Consider the following 24761-nt stretch of genomic DNA (forward strand, 5'->3'; position numbering starts at 1 on the left):
ATCACGCACAAAACAGGTACAACCAAAAATACGGAGTTCAATAGGGAACAAAGATTTTGTAGGAAACAAAGTAGTATAAGGAATATCCCCATTAAGGACAGAAGACGGCATACGATTGATCAAAAAACATGCCGTAGAAACTGCATCCGCCCAAAAGTGTTTAGGTACTTTCATCTGAAAAAGAAGAGCACGAGTTACCTCAAGAAGATGACGATTTTTTCTTTCGGCCACGCCATTTTGGGATGGGGTATCCACACAGGAAGACTGATGAAGAATGCCATTTTGTGTCATATAAGGCTGAAATTGTGCTGAAAAGTATTCTTTGGCATTGTCACTTCTTAATATGCGCACAGAAATATTAAATTGAGTTTTGATTTCATTACAAAAAGCACAAAAGATAGAAAACAACTCAGAACGATTCTTCATTAAATATAACCAGGTAACACGAGAGTAATCATCAACAAAAGTAACAAAATAACGAAATCCAGTTTTAGATGTAACAGAACAAGGACCCCAAACATCAGAATGAACTAACTCAAAAGGAGATGAAGCCCGTTTATTGACTCTAGACACAGAAGGCAAACGATGATGTTTTGCAAACTGACACGACTCACATTCTAGTACTGATAAAGACTGAAATTGAGGACACAGCTTCTTCATGGTAGACAAAGAAGGATGACCCAATCTACAATGAGCTTCAAGAGGTGTTAAGGTACTGGAGCAAACAAGCGACCGCGGTACATGATTTTCCAGAATGTAGAGACCACCTGACTCGCGTCCTCTACCAATAATCCGCCGTAAGATCACAAACAAACACTGGTCAGGAAAAAAGGAAACAGAACAATTTAAGGTACGAGCAAGTTTACTAACAAAAAGTAGATTAAAAGAGAATTTTGGTAGACACAAAATAAAAGACAAAGAAATTGACGAAGTCGGGTTCGCAGTTCCAGAACCCATGACACAAGAAGTAGAACCATCAGCTAAAGTAACAGTAGAGGAAGTGAGATTAGACTGAAAAGCAGATAGAAGACTAGAATTACCTGTCATGTGATCTGTCGCACCAGAATCAATAACCCATTTGGATGAAGAAGACACAAGGCATGTAGTGGATTTACCTGACTCAGCGATCGCAGTGACAGGGGAACTGGTAGGCTTTAGAGATGCCTGATACTGGGAAAATTGTGCAAAATCCTCTGCAGATACCAAAATAGTTTTCAGAGGAAGATATCAGAGAATTCTTCACGCCATATTTGCCATCTGTGATCGCTGATTTTTTCTCTGAAGTTGCGGACAATTATATTTTGTATGACCAGGCTCATGGCAATAATAACAAATGACTCCTCTTGAGTCCTTATTAGAACTAGCCTCTCCATTACGTTGATTACTTCTGTTGCCTGTAATTCCTCCTCTACTTTCTCTTCTATTACCCTGTTGTCCATTTGGATTACGGCTAATAAGAGCACTCTTGGCGGTGTGAAGATTGAGTACTCTGCATGCGAAGGACGTGTGAACGTTTCATGCAAAGAGGAAATCTCAATCGGAGAGGATCTGAGATTTAGCAGTCTCATACTCTGAAGGAATGCCTGCAAGAAAACTCATAACAGCCAGTTGCTCCCGTTGGGCCTGCTGAACTTTCACATCAGGACTAAAAGGCAACAATACATTAAGTTCCTCATATACCCGTTTAAAATTCATAAAATAAGCCGTGAGAGACTTATCCTCTTTCTCAGCACGGTAGAATGCCTTACAAATATCATAAATACGGGAGATATTTCCTTTACCAGAATACAGAAAATATAAGTAATCCATCAATTCCTTAACAAATTCACAGTGATTAATTAAACTAATTACCTCACTAAGAATTGAGTTCCGAAGCTGCAAAAAAAACCGAGCATCCTCCCTTAGCCAAGTTTGTCGTGTATCATCAGTGGGTGGATCTTTAGTAAGGTGATCATCCTTATCAATGCTACGCAAATAGACCCTAACAGTCTTACTCCACTCTAGGTAATTCGAACCATTAAGTTTGTGTTCCGTGATCTTAGTTATCACCGGAATCACATCAAAAATAACATTCTTATTGTCTGCCATTTGTTGAGACAAAAAAAACTAACCGAAACGCTAATCCAAAGTGCTTATAGCAGCAAAATAACCCAAAATCACAAATCAAGCAAATACCAAAATAGGATCTGAGAGCCAAACCTCAGAAGTCCTTTAATGGTTATCTTGGATCGAACAAAGACACACGATGGAGGGGGTTGAGACGACGCCGGCGATGTTGATCGGGGTTGAAACGGCCAGTCGGTGGCCAAGGTCTCTCCTGAGCTGGGTAGTGAGAACAAATAGTCACCCTAGATTGATGACCTGCTCTGATGCCATGTAGAAAGAGATGATTCTCATTGATTTCAATTAATCTGTACATGGGTATATATATACAATTGATTCCTATAATTGTGTTCTACTAATTAGGAAGAAATCCTAAATAAGAAATCCTAACTAGGAATACAGAATACAAAATATACAGAGAAATAATATAGTGATTGACTTTCCATAACATAGTGATTGACTTTCCATAACAGTGCCCACCATGCACACCACCACTATGAACTAAAACACTGAAAACAAGCAACAGCTCATAATTATCATCCCAATATGCACATCAGTAACAAAATACTCATTTTATGGATACCAATGAATCAAAAGAAAATTTACAACATCAACACAAAAACGAACCATCACAGGATAAACTAACAACAAAGAAACAAAAAAATGTCAAAGGCAAGGGGTTTCAGATACCACAGAGCACGACTACATTTCACCCAACTATATAGGACTACATATGAAAGCAATCAATTCATATATGCATGAAGCAAAAAGAAGTGAAAGAGGAGAAAACAAAAAAAGCATTTACTGAGTTACAATGCTGGACATTGGTCTATTAGAAATTCAGAATATTTGCACTCGATAAAATTAAGGCATTCCACACATCTAAAGCCTGATTTTGGATCAAATGCAAAATAATCTGTTGTTTAAAAATGTCAAGCTTCCTATGCAACTATTTAAGATTGTCCATCTGTGATCCTCATGCATGGCTTCTGGCCCCTTTAAGCTCTCATTGCACTTGTATGTCTCCTCAACAGACAATTATTAGTTACTTTCTGTTATCATGACTTCTCTTTCAAATAGCTAGTGCAGCTTACTCACAGGTTGTCCTATTCCCACAGAAAAACCCAAGCACCACATCAGGTTACTAATGGCAACTGGTCGGTTGCGGGTGGGGATTGCTCCCCCTATCCCTGCCCCACAGGAGTTCAGGATCAAGGTGGGTTTCCCCGTAAGGTCTTTCCTTTCATTTTTTTTTCTTTTAATTTATTATTATATAATACAACTTTATTTATCAAAAATAAAATATAAGTTAGAAATGTGAGTTTTAAACATAATTTCATTAATATATTTATATTTTTAGCTAAAATTATAATATTTAAATACATAAAGACATAAAAATAAATTATTTTTTAATAAAAATTAATAATATGTTATTGTACGAGGCAGTTTACGTGGATTCAGGGCAAGGAAAAAGTCTGTCCCCACCCCGCACAATATCGGTGTCAAAGTGAGATCGGGAAAAATTGATCAGTTTCTCACACGCAAAGGATGTCCTCAAAGTGCACTCAGTTTCAAATTAATTCTCACTTTAGATCAATTTAACGAGTAAAAGATCTTATAATTTGTTCTCGGATTCTTTTACAACACAAATTTTTACCTGTGAAGAGTGTAGAGTGTACAGGTTGCGGACGCTTCTCTCTGCCTCAGGAGATAAATATTTACCATCCTCTCTATCAAGATCAAGTTGCAAAGGGAACTCATAGCGATCATTTATCTGCAAGGCATCAGTGAAATAGGTGAAGAAAACTGAAAAATGAGGAAACCATGAAAAAGTACATGCACCTAAAAGACAACATATCTAAAGACAAGAAAATCAATGAATGACAAAAGTATTCCAACAAAAAGACAGCACCTTCACTGAAAAGGAAAACATTACAAACTTTTAACCTTTCAGAAAAACCAATCTGTAGCCCTTTAGGAATCATTGTCCCTCAATGAGAAAGAAAACAACAAATATTTGTGTATATTTGTTTATGGCCTGTGTGCCTGGCTAATGTGATGACATTGCATCGCATTAGGAAAGAAGGGAAAAAAAAGGAAAGGAAGGGAGACCAAGTAAGGACAATAATACATAAGCAACAATATGAATTTTCTTCATTGATATCTTAGTCAGTGAACTGAATGACATTTATTTTCCATACAAGGATCTGCTGTGTCCTGTCAACAATTAACTAAAAGATGTTCAATCATAGCCTTTTTCAATTATATTTTACACCCTAAAACCAAAAGCCCAAAGAAGAGGCAAAATATAGCTAACGTACTTTTCCAAATGAGATCATGCGACTTTTTCTAACCCATACAATTCATCCACTCCTTCGAAGAGGCTTTCAATTAGGCAATTCAATTACCCAATTAAAACAACTCAAAAATTCAATAGAAAGATTCTATGGGTTCTGAGTCCACAAGACAATGTTGACTTGATGATTCTCATGGTTTAGAAAATCTAGAACAAAATTCTTCAGCTGTCCATCATAAAGAAACATACTAAAAGTAATTAAGGTGATTGGTTCAAACTATGCTGTTGGAACAGAAGACCAAGCAAGCCATTCATGAACAATTTAAACTTGGCTACTTACAGATCCAAATTTTTTGTTTGTTGGTTAATATTAATGAAAAACTCAAACTTGACTCTGAACTTGTTTAAATTCATCAACAGGATAAACAACCTTGCAAATAAACTAGATGTCTGGCTCATTTATGAGCTAATTTATGCATCAAATATCTTGATTGTATTAGCTTCTCACATAAAATAAAAATTCAAATATATAGGGTTTTTGCGTTCACAAAAAGGAGTCTTTTTTTTCATTTTTCACATTTCTCAAAAAATACATATTTATAGATGTAAGGTCACTGTTTTACACAAATCTAGTATCATGTATTTAAATTATTAAATCATACTAAATAACATCAAGAAACTAAAGCAAACTTAGTTTTGAGCTCAAGCACACAAAATTAAAACCACCAAGACATGGCATTGCTTGACTTCTTTGATGCCCTACAAGCCAACTTACACTTCCATATAGACAGCCAAAAGTAGGAGTCCCATCAAGAAAATTTGTTCTCATATTTGGATTTTAGACTGTCTGTAGTGCAATGGTCTTTTGCATGCTACCTCCCAACCAACCATTACATAATACTCCTCAACAGCATAAGCATCTATATGACAGAAATGGATGCCAAGTTATTAACACTACCATCATTAGTAACACTACTTGGCTACCAGCATCATAATACCACCCAAGACATCAACTTGCTAATGTTGTTGCTATCACAATCTGTCATCTCCAATCCCGCTGCCATCACCAATCACCTCCTTCACCCCACCACATCCTCACTGTAGGCTGTGCTACTGTATTTATAATAATAACAATTAACATAACAAACTTTCCAGTGCAACTAAAACCTAAAAAAAATAAAAAGTAGAAATGGAGGTAAAAATGAACACTTTGTGCAATTTCCGTGGCTAATGACAATTGGAAATAATATGCAAACCGAAATTGGAAAAAGAAGGGTTTTCTTTTTCCAATTACTACTACCACTCTCCATGACATATCCATAGGATTGACCTGCTATCCCTAGATAATTCAACTCCTTAACATATTATCCACCTCACAATAACAAATCATTCTACTAAGTAACTACTACAAAACAAAATCAACCATAATTAGATATTCAACTTTTTAATCAGCACCTACATCTCTTCAAGTGCTTCCAACATTAAAAGGCCCTTACCATGATTTTAATTAAGCCCCTGTTGTTTGTATCAAATAGAAACCGCCACTTATTCTTTTATGTTTGTCATGAAGAAAATTCCTATGCCCAAATGAAGATCTATTCATGGGGCCAGGAAGTTGCGCAGCTCTCTTAGAAGTTGGAATTGAGGTAGACTTCCAAGGAAAGCCAGGGTTCCGATTTGTGTTTATTCCCAACATGTCCACTCATCAAAATATTAATATTTGTTATGAAAATCAACCTAGTAAAGCCCTGTATAGTTAGTTTTCCTAGGTTTATAAGGATTCCTATTAGTGCAAGTTTCCTAGTTAGTGTAGAATAGTTCTGTATATAAATACCTATGTATATACTCAATTGAAATCAATGAGCTGATCAACATGGTATCAGAGCTACAGTTTGAGAAACCCCACAAGATCAGAACAGAACCTTCCTTTAAGGATTTTTTTTTTTTTTTCAAACTTCTCTGCATTGAAAGAGAAACTACTGTTACAAATGTCACCATTCTAGCGTGACCCACATGCCTCACTGCCAGTCTAGGAAGGAAGACTGGCCGTCGACCAGGCCACCATCAAACTTCGACCATCAAATTCCCAGCGAGAGGCCTCCACGCACCGTTCCTTTCTTCCAGCTCCAATTCACCTGCTGGTGAATTTGCACTCATTTGGCAGCGGATTATGCTCCGGATCCATTCTCCACATCAACTCTACTGTGGTAGTACAGTTTGGTTTGTTTGAGTGTTTCTTAAAGGTGTTTTGTGGGAGTATTGTGGATTACCCTATTCTGCATGTTCTTCAGTAGTCCCTGTGAGCTACTGTTTTGGGTTACTGCACCTATTAATAAAGGGTGTATTTGGGTCTTCTTGTGTTTTAGCGCTTTGGTCTTGCTTGGAGGTTTTCCTTATGATTTGGCTTCGGTAACCTATTTGAGTTACCATTTGGAACTTGAAATCGTTTCTTTTCTTATTTGTTGAGTATTTGCTAAGCCACACCTTGAAGTTGCTTTGCTTTTAAGGTATTTGCTGTGCATATTAATGTGAATTGAAATACTCTCTAACAAGTGTTTTATTGGGAGTATTTTATGAAGCTGAAGTACTTTGGATCTAGTGAGTATTCCAATATTCCTGTTCAGTGTTTGGATCTCTCTTTTAGATTACGCTCGTGTAGCATTTGATAATTCATTAATCACAATGGCAGAAAGAAAGACTGTCTTAGTGACAGTAGATGAATATGCCCAATTCTTTAGGTATCAGGCAATGTTATTAAGGCGAAAAGCGACATTAAGGCAATAGGGTACCTTATGACCTTAGGCAAGAGGCGATGGCCTTTGCGAAGTGAGGTACCATAGCTACCATACTTTTAACTTGAAAGAAAAAAAAAAATTATCTGCACTGCACTATATGTAATATAAGAGAAATATAAAGCAAAAAATAACAAGATTATAGAAAGGAAATGAAATTCAAAGAAAGATTAATTAACTCCACTTTATTAAGGTTTAGAGCAAGTGTTTGCCAAAAAAGGCATTAAGAACTTTTTAATAGATAAGATTTATATGGGACAAGAAAATTTACACATGTGAAAGGTAATATTCTAACTTAATCAAATCTTGTATTATAACCAAAAATGGAGAATATCAAATATGTACTGTTAGAATCTCTAAAATCTTTCCTATTTATTTTTATTCCTTATATGAGGAAGAATTGACTTAGAATTCACTAGCTATATAATCACTTGGCCATACAATCCTTGATTTAGATCCTAATTTATTATAATCCCTTATTAGTTGTATAATCCCTGATTTAGTTCCTAATTTGTTGTAATCCCTTATTAGTATTTTTTTTTTCCTTGTTTAGTTAGGTTTTCTTGGTGTAACTTAAAAAAATAAAAAATTAAAATTAAAAATTAAAAGTATAGTTTTGTTATGTACAACTAGCCTAAATTAGTGTGATTTCCTAAGTCTTAGGAGAGTATTAAGCTATCAGTGCAGATTTAGTTCCTACTTTGTTGTAATCCCGAATGATGACAAGCATCACATGAAGAAATTACCTTCTAATCTCTTACTGTGTAAAAAACAAATTAAAAAAAAAAAAAGTAAACGTTATATGAAAAAGCCGTCGCCTTTGTCACCTCTGTCGCCTCAAGCCTAACGCTTTTCTCTCTGGGGCACTCGCCTCATGCAATCCAGGTGAGGCACTAGAGGGTTGCCTCGCCTCGCCTCGCCTAGCGCCTCGCTCGACGCCTCGAAGCGCCTCGCTTGACGCCTCGAAGAGCCTTTAACAACACCAATATCAGGCATCATCGAAGTCCACTACTTTCTCTACAACTATTATTGTTGAGTCAAGTAAATCCTCAGTGTGTCTTATTTCCTCATCATCTACGTGGATTATTAATTGTGGTGCTATAAATCATACGACAGGTATTCAAATTTCCATTCTACTTTCAATCACACACAACATCCTCTAAAGTCACTTTAGCAAATAGGCCCACCTCTTGTGTCCTTAGTTCTAAAACTGTTGATCTATCTTCATCAATCTCTTTTTCGTCTGTGCTAGGTTTACCTAAGTTTTCTTTTAACTTAATTTCTATGAGTAGACTCACTCGAGACTTGAATTATTTCATCTCATTTTTTCCTAACAATCGTCTATTACAAGATCTTACGATGAAACAAATTATTAGTAGAGGTCATGAGTCTAGAGGTCTTTACATCCTCAACAAACAGATGCCAAGATCTTAGAGATCAATCCTTATCTATTTTGAAAAAATAGTGTCCTCATTTTCAGTCGTTGTCAGTTTTAGAATGTGAGTCATGTCAATTTGCTAAAGATTATCATTTACATTAAGTTCCTAGAGTCAATAAATGAGTTTCATCCCCTTTTAAATTAGTCCATTCTAACATTTGGGGTCCGTGTCCTGCTTCTTCTAAAGCTGGATTCAAGTGTTTTGTTATATTTGTTGACGATTATTCTCATGTTACTTGGTTATTGTTAATGACAAAATGTTCTGAGTTATTTTTTATTTTTTGTGCCTTTTGTGCTGAGATTAAAAATGTAATTTAACGTTTCTATGAATATCTTGCGAAGTGATAAAGCAAAAGTATATCTTTTTGGAAACTTCCAAACTTATACGTCATAGAATGGTATTCTTCGTCAGTCATCTTGTGTTGATACTCCGTCCCAAAATGAGGTTGCCAAAAAAAAGAACTACCATCTTCTTGAGGTTGCTAGAACAATTCTCTTTCAAATGAAGATATCTAAATATTTTTGAGTTGATACAGTTTCTACTGCTTGCTTTTTTATCAATCGTATGTCTTCTTTTGTCCTAAATCGTGAAATTCCTCATAATGTTTTGTTTCCCCCTAATGCTTTCTTTCCCCTTGAACCACGTATATTTAGTAGTACTTGTTTTGTGCGATATGTTCTCCACAAGCCACTAAATTGAATCCCAAATCTCTTAAATGTGTCTTCCTCAGTTATTCTCGGCTTCAAACAGGATACTGATTTTTTTTTCAACTCTCAATCGTTATCTTATGTCTGTTGATATTACATTCTTTCCTCCTCCATCTATTTATGAATATTAGGGGGAGGAAGATGATCTATTGGTTTACACTATCCAACAGTTGGATAGTCCTCAAAATCCTCTAGCTTCACCGACCTCAGCACCTATTCCTCCCCCATTGTTTATGTATATTCCAAGAGATTAGAGACTCTTGACTCAAAACCTCCACTAACTTCTTCGTCAAAAGATCCAGTCCCCCTCATTGATCCTCAGTTTGACCTAGATCTTCCCATAGCTCTTGGCAAAGGTAAGCATACATGTACTTATCCTATCTCTTCTTGTCTCTTATGATCAATTGTCTACTTCTTCTCGTTGTTCTTACTTCTTTAAACTCTATTTCCACTCCTAAAACTGTTGCTGAAGCTTTGTCTCATCCAAGCTAGCGTGCTGCAATGGAAGAGGAAATGGTAGCTTTAGATACTAATGGTACATGGGAACTAATGCCTTTACATTTTGGATAGAAAACTATTGGCTGCAAATGAGTGTTTTCAGTGAAGGTGAATCCTAATGATTCTGTAACTAGATTAAAAGCCTCCCTTGTAGCCAAAGGACATGCACGAACGTATGGGGTTGGTTACTCTGACACTTTTTCTCCTACGGCTAAACTTGCTTCTGTTCAAATGTCTCTCTCTAGCAAGTACATATGATTAGCCTTTGTATCAGTTAGATATCAATAATTCTTTCCGTCATGGTGATCTACAGGAGGAGATGTATATGGAGCAACCTCCTAGATTTGTTGCCCAGGGAGAGTTGAGTAAAGTTTGCAGCCTTCAGAAGTCTCTTTATGGCCTGAAATAAAGTCCTCGAGCTTGGTTTAGGAGATATAGTGAATGCAAAAGAGTAGGTGTAATCATTCAATTTTCTATAGGCAATCTGAAGTTGGTTTAAATTTGCTAGTGGTTTATGTGAATGATATTGTTATCATAGGAAGTGACTCTACAAGTATTTCATCCCCTACATCCTTCCTTCAAACCCAATTTCAGACAAAAAATTTGGGCCTATTAAAGTATTTCTTGGGTTATTGAAATTTTGAGAAATAAAAAAGGTATCTTCTTGTCCCAAAGAAAGTATATCATTGACTTATTATCAAAAATAGGAAAATTGGGTGCTAAGCCTTATATTGCACCAATGACACCACATTTGCAACTTATGACAAAGGATGGTGAATTGTTTGAAGATGCAAAAAAGTACAAGTTACTAGTGGGTAAAATGAACTACCTCACAATAACTCCCCCTAGTATTGCATAATCAATCAGTCTGGTAAGTCAATTTACAACTTCCCCCACTGTTGCCCATTGGGAAGCTTTGTGACAAATCCTACGCCATTTGAAGGGTGCTTCAGGGCGAAACTTGTTATATGGTAATCACAGGCATTTGAATGTTGAATGTTTTCAGATACAGACTTGAAAAGATCTAAGGCCAACAGAAGGGCAACTAATGGGTATTGTCTTTTTGGGAGGCAATTCAGTATCTTGGAGAACTAAGAAACAGAACATGGTCTCTCAATCAAATGCTGAATCAAAATATAGAGCTATAGCACAATTAGTGTGTGAAATAATGTAGATACATCAATTATTAGAAGAAGTGGGTCTTAAGATCTTATTGCCTGCACAATTATGGTGTGATAATCAAGCTGCTTTCCATATTGCTTCTAGTCCTGTATTTTTAATGAACAAACCAAACATATTGAAATTGATTGTCACTTTGTTCATAAAAAAATTTAATAAAAGATCATCTCAACAGGTCATGTCAAAACTAGAGAGCAGTTAGGAGATATATTTACAAAAGCTCTGAATGGAGCTCATATTAACTATATTTGTAACAAGTTTGGCTTAATTAACATCTATGCTCCAACTAGAGGGGGGGTGTGTTATGAAAGTCAACCCTTGTAAAGTCCTATATAGTTGTTTTTCCCAGGTTTATAAGGATTACTAATAGTGAGGGTTTCCTAGTTAGTATAGAATAGCATCATATATAAATAACTGTGTGTATACTCAATTGAAATTCAATGAGAGTGTCTTTTTCCTCTCTGATCAACAATATTTACCCTTTTCCATTATATTGGGCCAGGCTTGGTCAATACATAAGCCTGAAAAGTCAAGTCAATTCTAGGCCAAACTTCAAAATGTCAGCCCAACCAACCTTTTGAATTAGTGTACTCAAAAAAGTTGTCACAAAACATACGCTGACACTAACTTCTATACCTTTCTAATCAAACACATAATAGCAGCATTCTGCAACACATCCAAACATTTTTTGCAGTATATAAAGAAGCAATAGTAGTGAGTATCAATTAGGATTGATACGAGTCAGGTATAAGGCAGCTTTTCCAAACCCATACTCAACCCACTATTGAATATCATTACCCACCCGCCCTACCATAGGTCATAAGATATTTTTTCAGTTTCATTTCCGCATTTACACATACTTCCACACTTTTTCGCCTTTTATCTTTCATCTTTCCATACAATGTATGAATATGAAATGAAAGAAATTTAAAAAAATTGAAATATTTATTATTCAAAATAATTTTGAAAAACATATTACATATAAATGGATAGGGTTCTTCCATTTTCCAACCCCATTCTAAAATCAAAACCTACCTCTGCCACATTTATTCAGGGCAAGAGAAACTGCAATCCCTAAGATTAACTATATCAACAGAACATAATCTAGGATACATAAGTGAAGGCTTAGTTATCAACACAAAGGATGAAGCATGGAAAAACAAAATGAATTTACATAAGCAATAAGCACTAATTCCACTTAGCCAGTCGTGTTATCCATGTTTGAGTTTTTATTTCCACAGGACAAAGCATGATGTTAAGCCTAAAAAACCTTGATAAAGCCATGACATCAAAATCCTACCCAAACATTGCGTAAGGGAGGAACCAACCACCCACAAAAAAAATGAAGCATGGAGAGCTTTCTATCCTTGTATTAATGTAACAAATGACACCAAGCATGACATGTTCATCTTTACTTATTTACAGGTTAAAATTCACAACTAAGTCAATTTCATTAAATAAGTTTCATCAGCATGAATTCAAGTACAATTAGGAGAGGCGGATCAAGAGAGGGGAAAGAAAATAAGAAGCATTGAAATTATAGAACCCTATTTGTTTTCCATACAACTGCTATTAAATAAAACTTTACCACAACCAAACAGAAAATGAAAATACAAAAAATCCAAGCAATAAATAAGCAGTCATCTTAAATGATAAATACAAACTAGAATCCCCAAGAAGACATTCTATTGGAAAAAGTTTGACATCTCTCTTGAGAGGCTCAAATTTGAATCCCACTAGGTTGGGGAAGCAGGTTTACAGGAATGCGAAGAGCTACCCCCATTATATAGCTCATTCAATGGGCCAAATGCAAAAAATACAAACAACTTTAGAAAGAAAACAATGTGGCCAACGACTAACCTTTACCATGGTATCCCGCATAAAATCATACTCAAATCGTTTCAACTGAAGTTGAAGAACAGGAGGAAAGTCAATAAATAGGACACCCTTCCTAGCATCCTGAAAAAAATATATTAGGCATATTAGATAACAATTTCCAGAAGAATAAAATAAGCTAACATTAGCAAGCATTTACCAAACAATCTTTTAGAATAGAAAGAAAGAAGCAAAAATAGAAAGAGAACCATAAATTATCGCACTTCATTAATGGTTAATGATTTCAAAAATTAAACAAGTAAATAAGATTCGAGACATGAATGAAATCCCTGAGAATAAGACAAGCGGCACAAATGCAAATAAATCAATCTGTTTAAAACCTTAAGCGTCTGAAAACAAATATTTAATAGTTGAGTGATCCAGAAGCAAGTATAAATGTGCAAAAGCTTAAAGTGCCCACGTCCCAAAATCACCTCACCTGTAACCCATGTTGCTCAGCATGATATTTATTATCACCCTCAAGACGTTCCACCTCCACATATTTATCAAAAGAAGCATAAACATCCTGACACCCTTTAACATCAAGCTGAAGATCTACAATTATATATAAAATCCCGTGAGGCCCACAAGATGAATCTCGATAATTTAGTTACACAACGTAACCCAAATGTGTACCATAAAATGATTCCTTTCTCGTCGACTTATAGTCCACATTGATGCATTCAATATAATTCATATGGTGCCCTTCAAATAATTGTTGTATTGTACCCTCTACAACCGTTCTCTGAAACAGTAAAACAAAGGTATATATTTACTGATCCCTTATAAACTTCAGCAATGACCAGTGAAACCATGAAACCATGAAAGCTCTATACCTTCATTTTATCTTCAAGCTTCTCACACAGAACCCTATTAAGTTCTTGCACATCATGCTGCATGAAAGAATCATATGTGTCCCAGCCAAAAGACTTTGTCAACTCTTTTGTTGCTACACCAGTGTCACTGTATTGAAGCTTATAAAACAAACTCTGTAAAGCCAGAGGAATGCTCCCCGATGGCATATCATTCTCAGTTGTTGGCATATGATACACAGCCTGCAAATAACATTTCAATTGCAAATAATTTCCTTCATTCAAACCATAAAGACCAAATACACTAACCTTTCTGAAATAAGGAATATGGTACAATGTCTGAAGGAGAGAGTTCATGTAACAGGTAGCTCCTTGGTTCTTCAGTCCAACATAACCAGTCTCCTTTTTGGAATCATGCGACCAATAATCAATGACCCTACGGACAGTAACATCAGCTTCAATGATGCATGTGTCATTAACAAGATATCCTCTACCAGGGTCATACAATTCCCCTAAAGGCATGAATGAAGTGAAGCCCCAATCACTCTCACGCGCATTGAATTGGTGCTGAGTGTCTGTGGACAGCAAAAAAATATAATCAGCACCAACAATTTAAAGAATTTTACCAACATATGTGCAATATGGATAAATTTTATTTCTTTTGGAACAAGTAATCAATGATAATCATGGTTTTCTCTATATCGTAAAGTATCCATAAGAAAGTACATCTCAAATTTTTCTAAATGCTGGGATTTGAATGGGAATAAACCAACTCCTTCCTTTTTACCTAGGCCAAAGATTAAGGGCATATACAAGATATATGATCAACTGCCTTGTTCAGGAATATAACTAAATACTTTTCATTTAGGCTCCATTTGTTTCACAAAAATCTGTCTATAGAAAAAAAAAAAAAAAAAATATATATATATATATATATATATATATATATATGTATGTATAAGGAAAAGCATTTCACCAAAAACTTAAAAAAAAAAAAATTCACTTTCTGCTATTAAGTAGCAACACTGAAAATCAGTTGGAATTATTTTTTCCAATAAATAAAATGATGAAATGTTTGGACCTACAAGGTGTTTGTATTCTTATATATGCAATTGAATAACACAAAAATTACACAGAAAAACTGTGGTTGTCACTGGTAGCTAGCCATTGCTAGAGATGATCTGCAAAGGTAGGCGGACTAGTAGATATGTAACTATGGTTCCCTTATAGATTACTTTCTTTTTAATGAGTTTGAAAATATCTGGAAAAATAATTTCCTATTTTGAAAAAAAAAAGTCATTTTCCTGGAAATCTTTCCTATTTTGAAAACAAAGCGTCATTTTCCTGGAAAAATGTTTAGCATTCCCTTTGAATGTGTGTGTGTGTGTGTGTGTGTGTGTGTGTGTGTGTGTGTGTGTGTGTGTCTTCTATGGACCAATTTTTCTAAGCATACAAATATCAAAAAATGCAAAAAGAAGAAAGGTGTTTTCTAGGAAAATATGTTGTGGAACATATGAAGCCTAAATAATTTTTTTAGATAAGCAATTTATTTCAAACAAGCCAAGCCTCCTGTTGTACTAAATGACCTTTTCTCTCAACATATTATAAAAATAATTATTGCACAAATAATGCACAACTTAGCCCACCAAGAAAACACTATAGATATGGCACAATAATATTCAACCTTGTCTTAATTTTAGTCAAAATCAGTATGTCAACATAACTCATCAGAGGCACCAAAGACACCTCATCTCATGGCTCATCCATCTTGTCACATATGTTACTGCTCTGTCACCCATTTTCAGTGTTTTATCTGATGCAAATCTGCTGATAGATGTGCCATTGTTATTTCAGATGCTCCTTAAAAACCTTTAGAGCAACCATAAAAAACCAACTCAAGAATACAAGCTAGTCACACTTGGGGCTCTTATTTCCAAAGTCAGTATCATCTCCCTGTCCCTCTTAGCTTCAAAACCCATGCATCTCCCATGTAGTCAATGTACTCTCGTACAATGGACTATGGACCCCACGCTTCCCATTCCCAGTTCCCACTGTAGTTAAAAAAGGTGCAAGGTACATAAAGATTCAAAGGGATCTATCACGTATAGGAGAAGAAGGTTCAGGAATAGGAATGTGTGATGAAGTTAGTTGGAGGGAAAATCTGTTAAGTGGTTGTAAAGTTGTTAGTAGTTGATAACTGAATGGGAGAATCGGTAGGAGTTGGTTATAGTTGTCGGATTTGTTAGAGTCAGTTACAGAGAAGTTGTATGTAGAAAGAGATGATTCTCTTAATTTCAATTAATCTGTACATGGGTATATCTCTTAATTTCAATTAATCTGTACATGGGTATATATATACAATTGATTCCTATAATTGTGTTCTACTAATTAAGAAGAAATCCTAAATAAGAAATCCTAAATAGGAATACAGAATACAGAATATACAGAGAAATAATATAGTGATTGACTTTTCACAACACTCCTCCTCAAGTTGGAGTATAGATGTTAATCATACCCAACTTGTTACAAATGTAATCCTAGCTCCATTCAGAGCTTTTGTGAAAATATCTCCTAACTGCTCTCCAGTTTTAATGTGTTCTATTGAGATGATCTGTTGTTGAATCTTTTCACGAACAAAGTGACAATCAATCTCAATATGTTTGGTCCGCTCATGAAACGCCGGATTAAAAGCAATATGGAGAGCAGCTTAATTATCACATCACAATTTCGCAGGCAGGAAGATCTTAAAACCTGTCTCATCTAGTAATTGTAGTATCCACATTACCTCACATACTGATTGTACCATGGCTCTGATACCATGTAGAAAGAGATGATTCTCCTTAATTTCAATTAATTTGTACATTGGTATATATATACAATTGATTCCTATAATTGTGTTCTACTAATTAAGAAAGAAATCCTAAATAAGAAATCCTAAATAGGAATACAAAAAATAGAATATACAGAGAAATAATATAGTGATTAACTTTCCATAACATTGTATAAAGAGCCTAGTTCAGTTACTTGTAATCCATTCTGGATATTCTTGAATCAATAATACAATCTATCTTCTCTTCTTCCTATTTCCAATCTCTATCTTCTTATTCTCTCTCTTTCTGCTCTGTTCCTATTCTATTTTCTCTTCTGTCTACCTGAGTTAGGGTTTCCACCCTAACATTTGGCATCAAAGCTTCTCAGTTGGTGGGCTTGGCTCGGAAATTGGTGATTGCGAGTCACAAGGCCTGACCAGGTTTTCTGTAGTAGGTCCAGAGGGTGTGAAACTTGCAGATCTTGAGGAACAAGTTAGGGTTCCCATGGAGATTCTCGAGATACAAGGAAAGATGTGGAGAAACTCAGAGTGGATGTAAAACAGATAAGGGAAGAAATTATTAGAAATACTTAGGAATCTAATTGAAATGCTATGGATTGTAAGAAAGCAATTGAGGGTTTGGTAACAACTATAGGAGTGTTAGCTGCTGCTGTGAGTAAATTGCTCAAAAGTAAAGGTAAAGAAGTAGATCTTGAGAGAAAAGATTCGAATGTGGAGACTGGGAAAGATAATTTTGGGGCAAAAGATTCTGATTGGGCAACTGGGAAAGGATTATTACTCAGTCCAAATGAATTGGCTAATGGACAGAAGGGGGTATCTAGTAGTTCCAGTCCTGCAATTGACTCAGAAAAATTTCAGAAAATGCATCCTAAAATTGAGTTAGTGGCTTTGAAGGAGGGGATCTGCAAGTTTGGATTAGGAAGTGCTGCAAATACTTTGAGGTTTATGAAGTACCTAAGGAAAAGAGGGTTGGAATAGCAAGTTTATACTAGCTGACAAAGCTGATGCTTGGTATCACAATTGGATTAGGGGAAGAATTAGCCATTCTAGGGAGGAATTTGAAGCAGATCTGTGTAGGAGATTTGGTGAACAGGGATTAGAGGACATTGCAGAGGAATTTATGAAAATAAGGCAAGAAGGGTCTGTTGAGGATAACCAAGATAAATTTGAAGACTTAAGAATTAGAATGGAGAGGGTTTTGCCTGCTTTGGATGAAAATTATTTTTTGTCAGGGTTTATCAGGGGTATCAGGTATGAAATTAGGCCTATGGTGAGGATGTTTAAGCCAACCAGCCTTACTTATGCTTTTGAGATAGCCAAATTGCAGGAACAGCTGTTACAACTTACAATACAGTGGCAGGCCCATTGTGTCCTCCAAACCCGCTTTCAGTTACTATAAACCATCAACTTCAAATACCAACTCCGCAAATTCCAATACTACTCCATCCTTAACCTATAAGGCATCACAATTGAGTCAAAATTTTTCCTATTCACCAAAACCACCAAATAATGTTACCCAAGCCAAAAACACTTCTACTAATTCCACCAAATCAATTCCTGCAGTAAGCACTAGTTCTGTCAACCAGAATTCAACCAAGTCCAACCAAACTAACCCTACTTCTAACCCTAGAAAAGGGAGGACCTGTTACAGATGTGGTGACAGATTCTTTCCTGGCCATCAATGTAAGCCAAAAACAGCATTAGCAATACAAATGGAGGAGCAAGGGAAGGAAGGAACAGAGGATGATGTGGAAGAAGGAATGATGGCAATATCAGAAGGGGATCTACCACTGGAGCAGCCTGAGATGACACTCTCAGTACATGCCAATAAGGATAGCCAAAGCATGTATACAATTAGAGTGCTTGGGAGGTATAAGGATAGGCAATTGGTAATTCTAGTGGATAGTGGAAGCACTAATACTTTTCTAGATGAAAGAGTGGCTAATGTATTGAAGGTGCCTTTAGTGCAAGTACCTCCTGCAATAGTTAAAGTGGCAGATGAAAGAACCATAGTTACTTGAACTATGTGTCCTGCATTCCACTGGCAGGTGCAGCAGCATCAATTCTTTTTTCCAATGAGAATACATTGGATTTAGGAGGGTTTGATAAAATTTTGTAAGTAGACTGCATGAAGAGTGTTAATCCCATTTTATCTGATTTTGAGGGCTTGCAGATTTCATTCCCAAAGGATGGGAACAAAATTACACTGTATGGCACTAAAGATGGAGGGAAATCTCGTTCATTACAGGAATGCTTTAGCCTTAACAGGCTATTTGCTAAGGAAGGGAACGATTTTCAATCTCCACTCTTCTGTGTGGCACCTTTGGAATGGAATTCTGATTCAGCAACAGTTGATAAATTGGGAATGAATGGATTCCAGAATTTCAGCATCCTTGTGGACAAGCATGCTCTCATGGAGGGGGTATTGTTCCATATGGGAGAAGAAGGTTCAGGAATAGGAATGTGTGAAGAAGTTAGTTGGAGGGAAAATCTGTTTAGCGGTTGTAAAGTTGTTAGTGGTTGATAACTGAATGGGAGAATTGGTAGGAGTTGGTTATAGGTTATAGCTGTCGGATTTGTTAGAGTCAGTTACAGAGAAGTTGTATAAAGAATGTAGTTCAGTTACCTGCAATCCATTCTGGATATTCATGAATCAATAATACAATCTATCTTGTCTCCTTATTTCCTATCTCTATCTTCTTATTCTCTTTCTGCTCTGTTCCTATTCTATTTTCTCTTCGGTCTACCTCAGTTAGGGTTTCCACCCTAACAGGATCCTAAAGCCCAAGTGCAATGTTCAAGGCACGTGCACATACCTTTGAGAGGTGATGCCCAAAATGAAATAAAATCTTTGCTGAAGAACTAGAAATAGACATAATACATTAATAAGACAGCTAATCTATAGTCAATACTCCTAATGAAAATAAGAGTGAATTCCATACTTCCATACATGATCCCTTATGGAATTATTAATGCTAGAATTACTGAAAATCATATTCTAAATCAATGCAAAGGGGTACAAAAAATAGAGGACGATAAACATTAGAATCCATTTTTGAGATTGAGACACAATGAACGTCAATGCCTATCTTCTTAAGAGAAAGGGGCAACAATATTCTAGGTTTCATAGAATTCAGTTGGAAAAATAGGGAAGAAAAACAGAAGCAATAGATGAACAAAGGGGGAAAAAAAAACAGATGACACAAGAGAAGAATTGAGGAAGGAGAGAGAAAGGATTGGGGGAGAGGAGGGGGAGGAAAAAGAATAACAATAATAAAAAGGATGTGAAATAAAGGAGATTGGAAGAAAGGAAAAGCAAAAAACTAAGCGCCTAACTGAAGAATAAAGGAGAACGGAAAGAAGGACAGGACTAATTAGAGGGAGGAATTATTCAGTGCATTCAACACACATGGATAGTGCATCAAGCTCTTACATCCATATAGGACTTACAAAGCTAAATTCATGAGTGGATCATACATGAATGTGAGAGACCAGTGCACTATTTTTGCTTGTAAATAGCATACAAGCCAAACACGTTTTGTTGCATATGTAAATATCACACATGCCAAACACCTAATTATAATGAAATAAAAAATAATCTCAGATTTTCTAAGAACATATGAGCATGATACTTAGTCTAAATTTTGAACACTACGTTAACTACCTCAATACTATCAAAAATCATGCAAATCCCCAATATCAAAATAATCTAAGGCTCCATTTAAATATATGTGCATTTGAAATGAGAGAATTTAGATTTGTGTTTCAATCGAAAATTTTATAAAATTTAAAGACAATTTCAAATTCAAATACTTAATCGTTAGAAATTCAAACCCATCCAAATGAAGCCTAAAGTTAGTGTGATTAAGTTATATTATTTCCCTGCCCCATGGTTGTTCGTGTGTTTAAATATTTCAACAATCCATATTGTTATGATCCATGAGCTCATCTCAGAAATTGATAGGAGAGCAGCAATTTCTAGTAACACGTCTAAATCAAAGTTAAACTCTTTAGTTGAGCTTGACCCATACAGGATGAAAATTACCCAAATATGAATGACACTTTTGACAGTTCAAAACAACGGAAAGAAGTAGGGAGGTTCTAGGCCTCCACATATACCAGTAACATAGCTCTCAGTACAGAAATACCTCTCCAGAGTGCAGACATGAGAAGTTATGTGAAAATACAAGATGTAAAACTGAGTTAACTCAGCCACTTTTGCAGGTAAGTTAATTTACCATCACTGAGATCCGTTTCACCAACTACAAATAGTCACTACGATAACAGAGGCAACAACACCAGGATTGCCACTCTAATCAGAGATCAAGGAAATCCAAATCATCATTATCATTCTCCACCCTATCACCACCATCAAACAGCGAACCATCTTCCAACCCACAGACTCTTTACAGCCTACCGAAGTAAAGCTAGCATCAACTTTCAGAAGTCCAAGAGAAATTTCAAGATTCAATGATACAAGTTGAGCCCATACACCAAAAGGCAAAAATGAAAGGGGAAAAAAAACACAATGAACTTCAGTGTGAAAATTAAACATAAATAAAACCACAGCTGATACAGAAATGGGTTCAGAGCAAGCTGAGGTAATACTGACAACAAGCTTTGCTCAATTTAACAGATTGCCCAATAAGAAGTTTATAAAGATAAAAAGAAAAAGAAATACCAATTATGACCCAGGGCCAAACAGCAAAGAACACACCCCTGGTGTGTTCCAGCAGTCCAGAACATACCCAGAGTGTGTTCCACAGTGCACAATGCAGTCAGAAACTCGTGCTTCCCTTTGTGGCAGCTGGTGGAGGTGTTTTCTGTCCCAGCAAGAGCAGCCACGTTTTTTGTTATTTCTTTTTAATCACCAGCAGTCCTATTTTACTTAGGACTTCATGAAAAGACTCCCAGCAGCTATGAAAATTGATTAGAATTAATTTAGTAACTATCCAACTCTATTTAGGATTCAATTATATTTCCTATTCAATCTAGGATTAGATTAATTCCGATTTTATTTATATCTTCCTATTATAGGTTTATCTAAACTTCCTAATCAATAGCTTTATATTCCTATTAGGTTTAGGAGTCCAAAATCTCTATAATCTGTGTATTTCAGTTTAGATTTCTACTCAACTCAACTCAACTCAACTCAACTAAACCTTTATCCCAAAAATTTGGGTTTCAGTTCAGATTTCTATTAATAAAAAAATCCAGCGGAGTAATTTCTCTTTATTTTCACTTGTGTATGGAGTGTGTTTCTATTTGAGCTTCACGCTGCTTCAGGTTTCTATTTGAGCTTCATGTTGCGTCAGGTAATATCAGAACAAGGAAATCGTCCCAATCAAAATGGCTCACCTTGATGGAGGTGGCAATTGTAGTGGTTCTTGTGACAATGATCAGGGAACTAGAGCCCTTTACCATAGGGACAAAATGTTAAAATGATGGAAGTGACGTCCGAAGCAACAAATGAATCTCATATCCGAGCGTATCGAGAGGCGCTTCAAAGAAATTGTAAATAGTCTTGATGCTTTGATAACATAGTTGTTAAACCAAGGCCCCAAGGGTCCTAGGGCCTAGGCGCAAGGCGCGAGCCTGAGCAAAGCGAGGAGATGCGCAAAAAATTAAAAAAAAAAATCATAAAAATCAAGTAAATGAGAGAACTTAAAATAACATAAAATTAAACATAATAATAACTAGCATTCAAGTAATAATAAGTTTGCAACCCAAATAAAATGAAAATAAACTACTCATAGTCATAGTTTAAGAAACTAACACACACACACACACACATATGTTGACTTTCATTTTAATGTCTCACACACACACACACACACACACACATATATTGACTTTCATTTTAATGTCTCAAAATGAAATGCAATTAAAAATTTTAATTTAATAATACCTTATTAATCATCATATAAAATAATCTAAATTGAATTTTATAAACTCATTAAGAATAACTATGTTACATTTATTTTTAACTTATTTAAAATAGGATTTTAAAAAATAAAAAAATGCAAATGCAAAAGAGCACTAAAAAAACTCTAAATTATATTTAAGCCCATTAACCACTAGCCCATTTTAAGCAATATCCACTAGCCACATTGGAATACATAGCCAATACACAGACATAGCCACGTTTTATCATTGAGAGCAAAGACAGCCAGAGCCAGCCAAGTAAATCTACTTTGTGTCTTCTCTCCTTCCTCTTTTTCTTCTTCTTCCATTTTATTTCTTTTTTTTTAGTGGTTGTCTTTGTAGGGTCAACTCTGCCTAAGTAGGTTGTGCTTGGCCGGTCTCAAACCCGGTTGAAGGAGAAGAGTTGCGGTAGGTAATAACCAGCGTAAAAATTTCGTCACACCTCATGATATGAATTCTTATGATATAAACGTTGAGGCGTCCTCTACATACGACACGCTACATCAAAGCCCGGGTGTAGTGAGAAATATGCAAGGATATAGGGCATTCACCGAAAGCGACGCGCCATACCGGCACTCGGCTGTGGTGTTAAATGAGCAAGGATTCCTACATCATGGACTAGTGTGGCTAAAGAAGTTAGTCCATAGAACAGATAGTGGAACAGAACACAAGATAGGCATAAAGAACAATAGAAGATATCATAGAAGGAGATCAATTATGAAAGAATAGAATAGAAGGAGAATCAAAATTGGTAATTGGAATGTTGTATCACTTACAGGAAAATTAATGGAACTTGTGGATACCTTTGAAAGGAGAATAGTGAATATTGCTTGCATTCAGGAGACTAAATGGGTAAGAGATAAAAGCAAGAAAGTAAGTAATTCAAGATACAAACTGTGATTTACCGGAAAGGAGAGGAACAAGAACGGAGTGGGCATGATCATAGACAGGATGATGCCGTAATAGCTATGAAAATAGTAGGAGATAGAATTATACTAGTAAAGCTAGTACTAAAAAGAGAAATAATAAATATAGTTAGTGCTTATGCCTCACAAATAGGACTAAATAGTAAGAGTAAACTAAGGTTTTGAGAAGATATGGATGATCTAATACAAAGCATACCGAATGAAGAGAATGTTTTCATCGGTAGAGATTTGAATGGACATGTAGGAAGTGATAAGCAAGGTTATGAGAATGTTCATGGAGGTTTTGATTTTGGTAGCCGGAATGAGGAGGAGAAAAGTATCATGGATTTTGCCATAGTGTACGACCTAATACTAACAAATACCTACTTTATAAAAAGAGAGTTTCATTTAGCGACTTTCAAAAGTGGATAACATACAAGTTAAATTGACTTCCTCTTAACCAAGAAGACAAATAGAGCTCTATACAAGAATTGCAAGGTTATTCCGGGAGAGGCTTTAACAAGTCAACATCGGTTAGTGGTCTTGGATGTCAAGTTTAAAAATAATTCAAGTAAAGCTAGGAGAAATATTGTAACTCAAACAAAGGGGTGAGAGTTCAAAGGAGTAAAGCAAGTGAAGTTCAAAAATGAGCTTCTTGAGTCCGAAGCATGGAAGCTAGATATGGAGACCAATGGTATGTGGATACAGATGGCATCAAAGATTAGAGAAGTAGCTAGAAAAGTACTTGGGGAGTCTAAAGGACATGGACCACCCTCAAAAGGGAGATGGTGGTAAAATAAGGAAGTGTAAAAGGCAATGAAGAGAAAGAGAAAATAGTATAAGAAATTACCTAAGTGTGATAATAATGAGGCTTATAAACAATACAAGATAGCAAAGAAAGAGGCAAAAAGGGCGGTTTGTCAAGTAAGAGCGCAGGCCTTTGAAAAGCTATATGAGAAACTTAGAACTAAAGACGGGAAGAAAGATATTTATAAAGTAGCAAGGAGGAGAGAAAAGAAATATCAAGATCTCAATCAAGTTAGATGCATTAAGGATAAAGAAGGAAAAGTATTGGTGAAAAATGAGAACATTAAAGAAAGATGGAGAAATTATTTGATGACCTCTTTAATAATAGTCAAAGTTGTAATAGCGTCAATATAGACTACAGAGCAATAGAAAAGAAAGTGAATTACACTAGAAGGACTATATCTTCAGAAGTAAAGGAAGCACTTAAGAGAATGAAAGTGGATAAATCCTGTGGACTCGATGGAATACCAATTGAAGTGTGAAAGTGTTTTGAGAGATATAGGAGTGGCATGGTTAACAAAATTGTTTAATAAGATTTTAAACTCAAAGAAAATGCTTAATGAATGAAAGAGGAATATTTTAATACCTATTTT

At 35.7% G+C, this 24761-nt stretch overlaps 1 protein-coding gene across 4 annotated transcripts in view; it reads right to left on the reverse strand.

Moving 5' to 3' along the window:
* Positions 1-24761, reverse strand: part of LOC110653621 (ubiquitin C-terminal hydrolase 12-like) — a 76466-nt gene that overhangs the window by 47141 nt on the left and 4564 nt on the right. For all 4 annotated transcript variants that reach the window (XM_058134829.1, XM_058134827.1, XM_058134828.1 and 1 more), the window contains exons 5-11: positions 14011-14276; positions 13726-13944; positions 13526-13634; positions 13329-13444; positions 12875-12973; positions 3761-3877; positions 2580-2629 (exon numbers count right to left, since the gene is read on the reverse strand). In XM_058134829.1, the coding sequence (XP_057990812.1) occupies positions 2580-2629; positions 3761-3877; positions 12875-12973; positions 13329-13444; positions 13526-13634; positions 13726-13944; positions 14011-14276 (976 nt within the window). The remainder of the gene's footprint in view (positions 1-2579; positions 2630-3760; positions 3878-12874; positions 12974-13328; positions 13445-13525; positions 13635-13725; positions 13945-14010; positions 14277-24761) is intronic.

This window comes from Hevea brasiliensis, chromosome 14 (genome assembly GCF_030052815.1).
Source record: "Hevea brasiliensis isolate MT/VB/25A 57/8 chromosome 14, ASM3005281v1, whole genome shotgun sequence".
In the NCBI taxonomy this organism is placed as follows: Eukaryota; Viridiplantae; Streptophyta; class Magnoliopsida; order Malpighiales; family Euphorbiaceae; genus Hevea; species Hevea brasiliensis.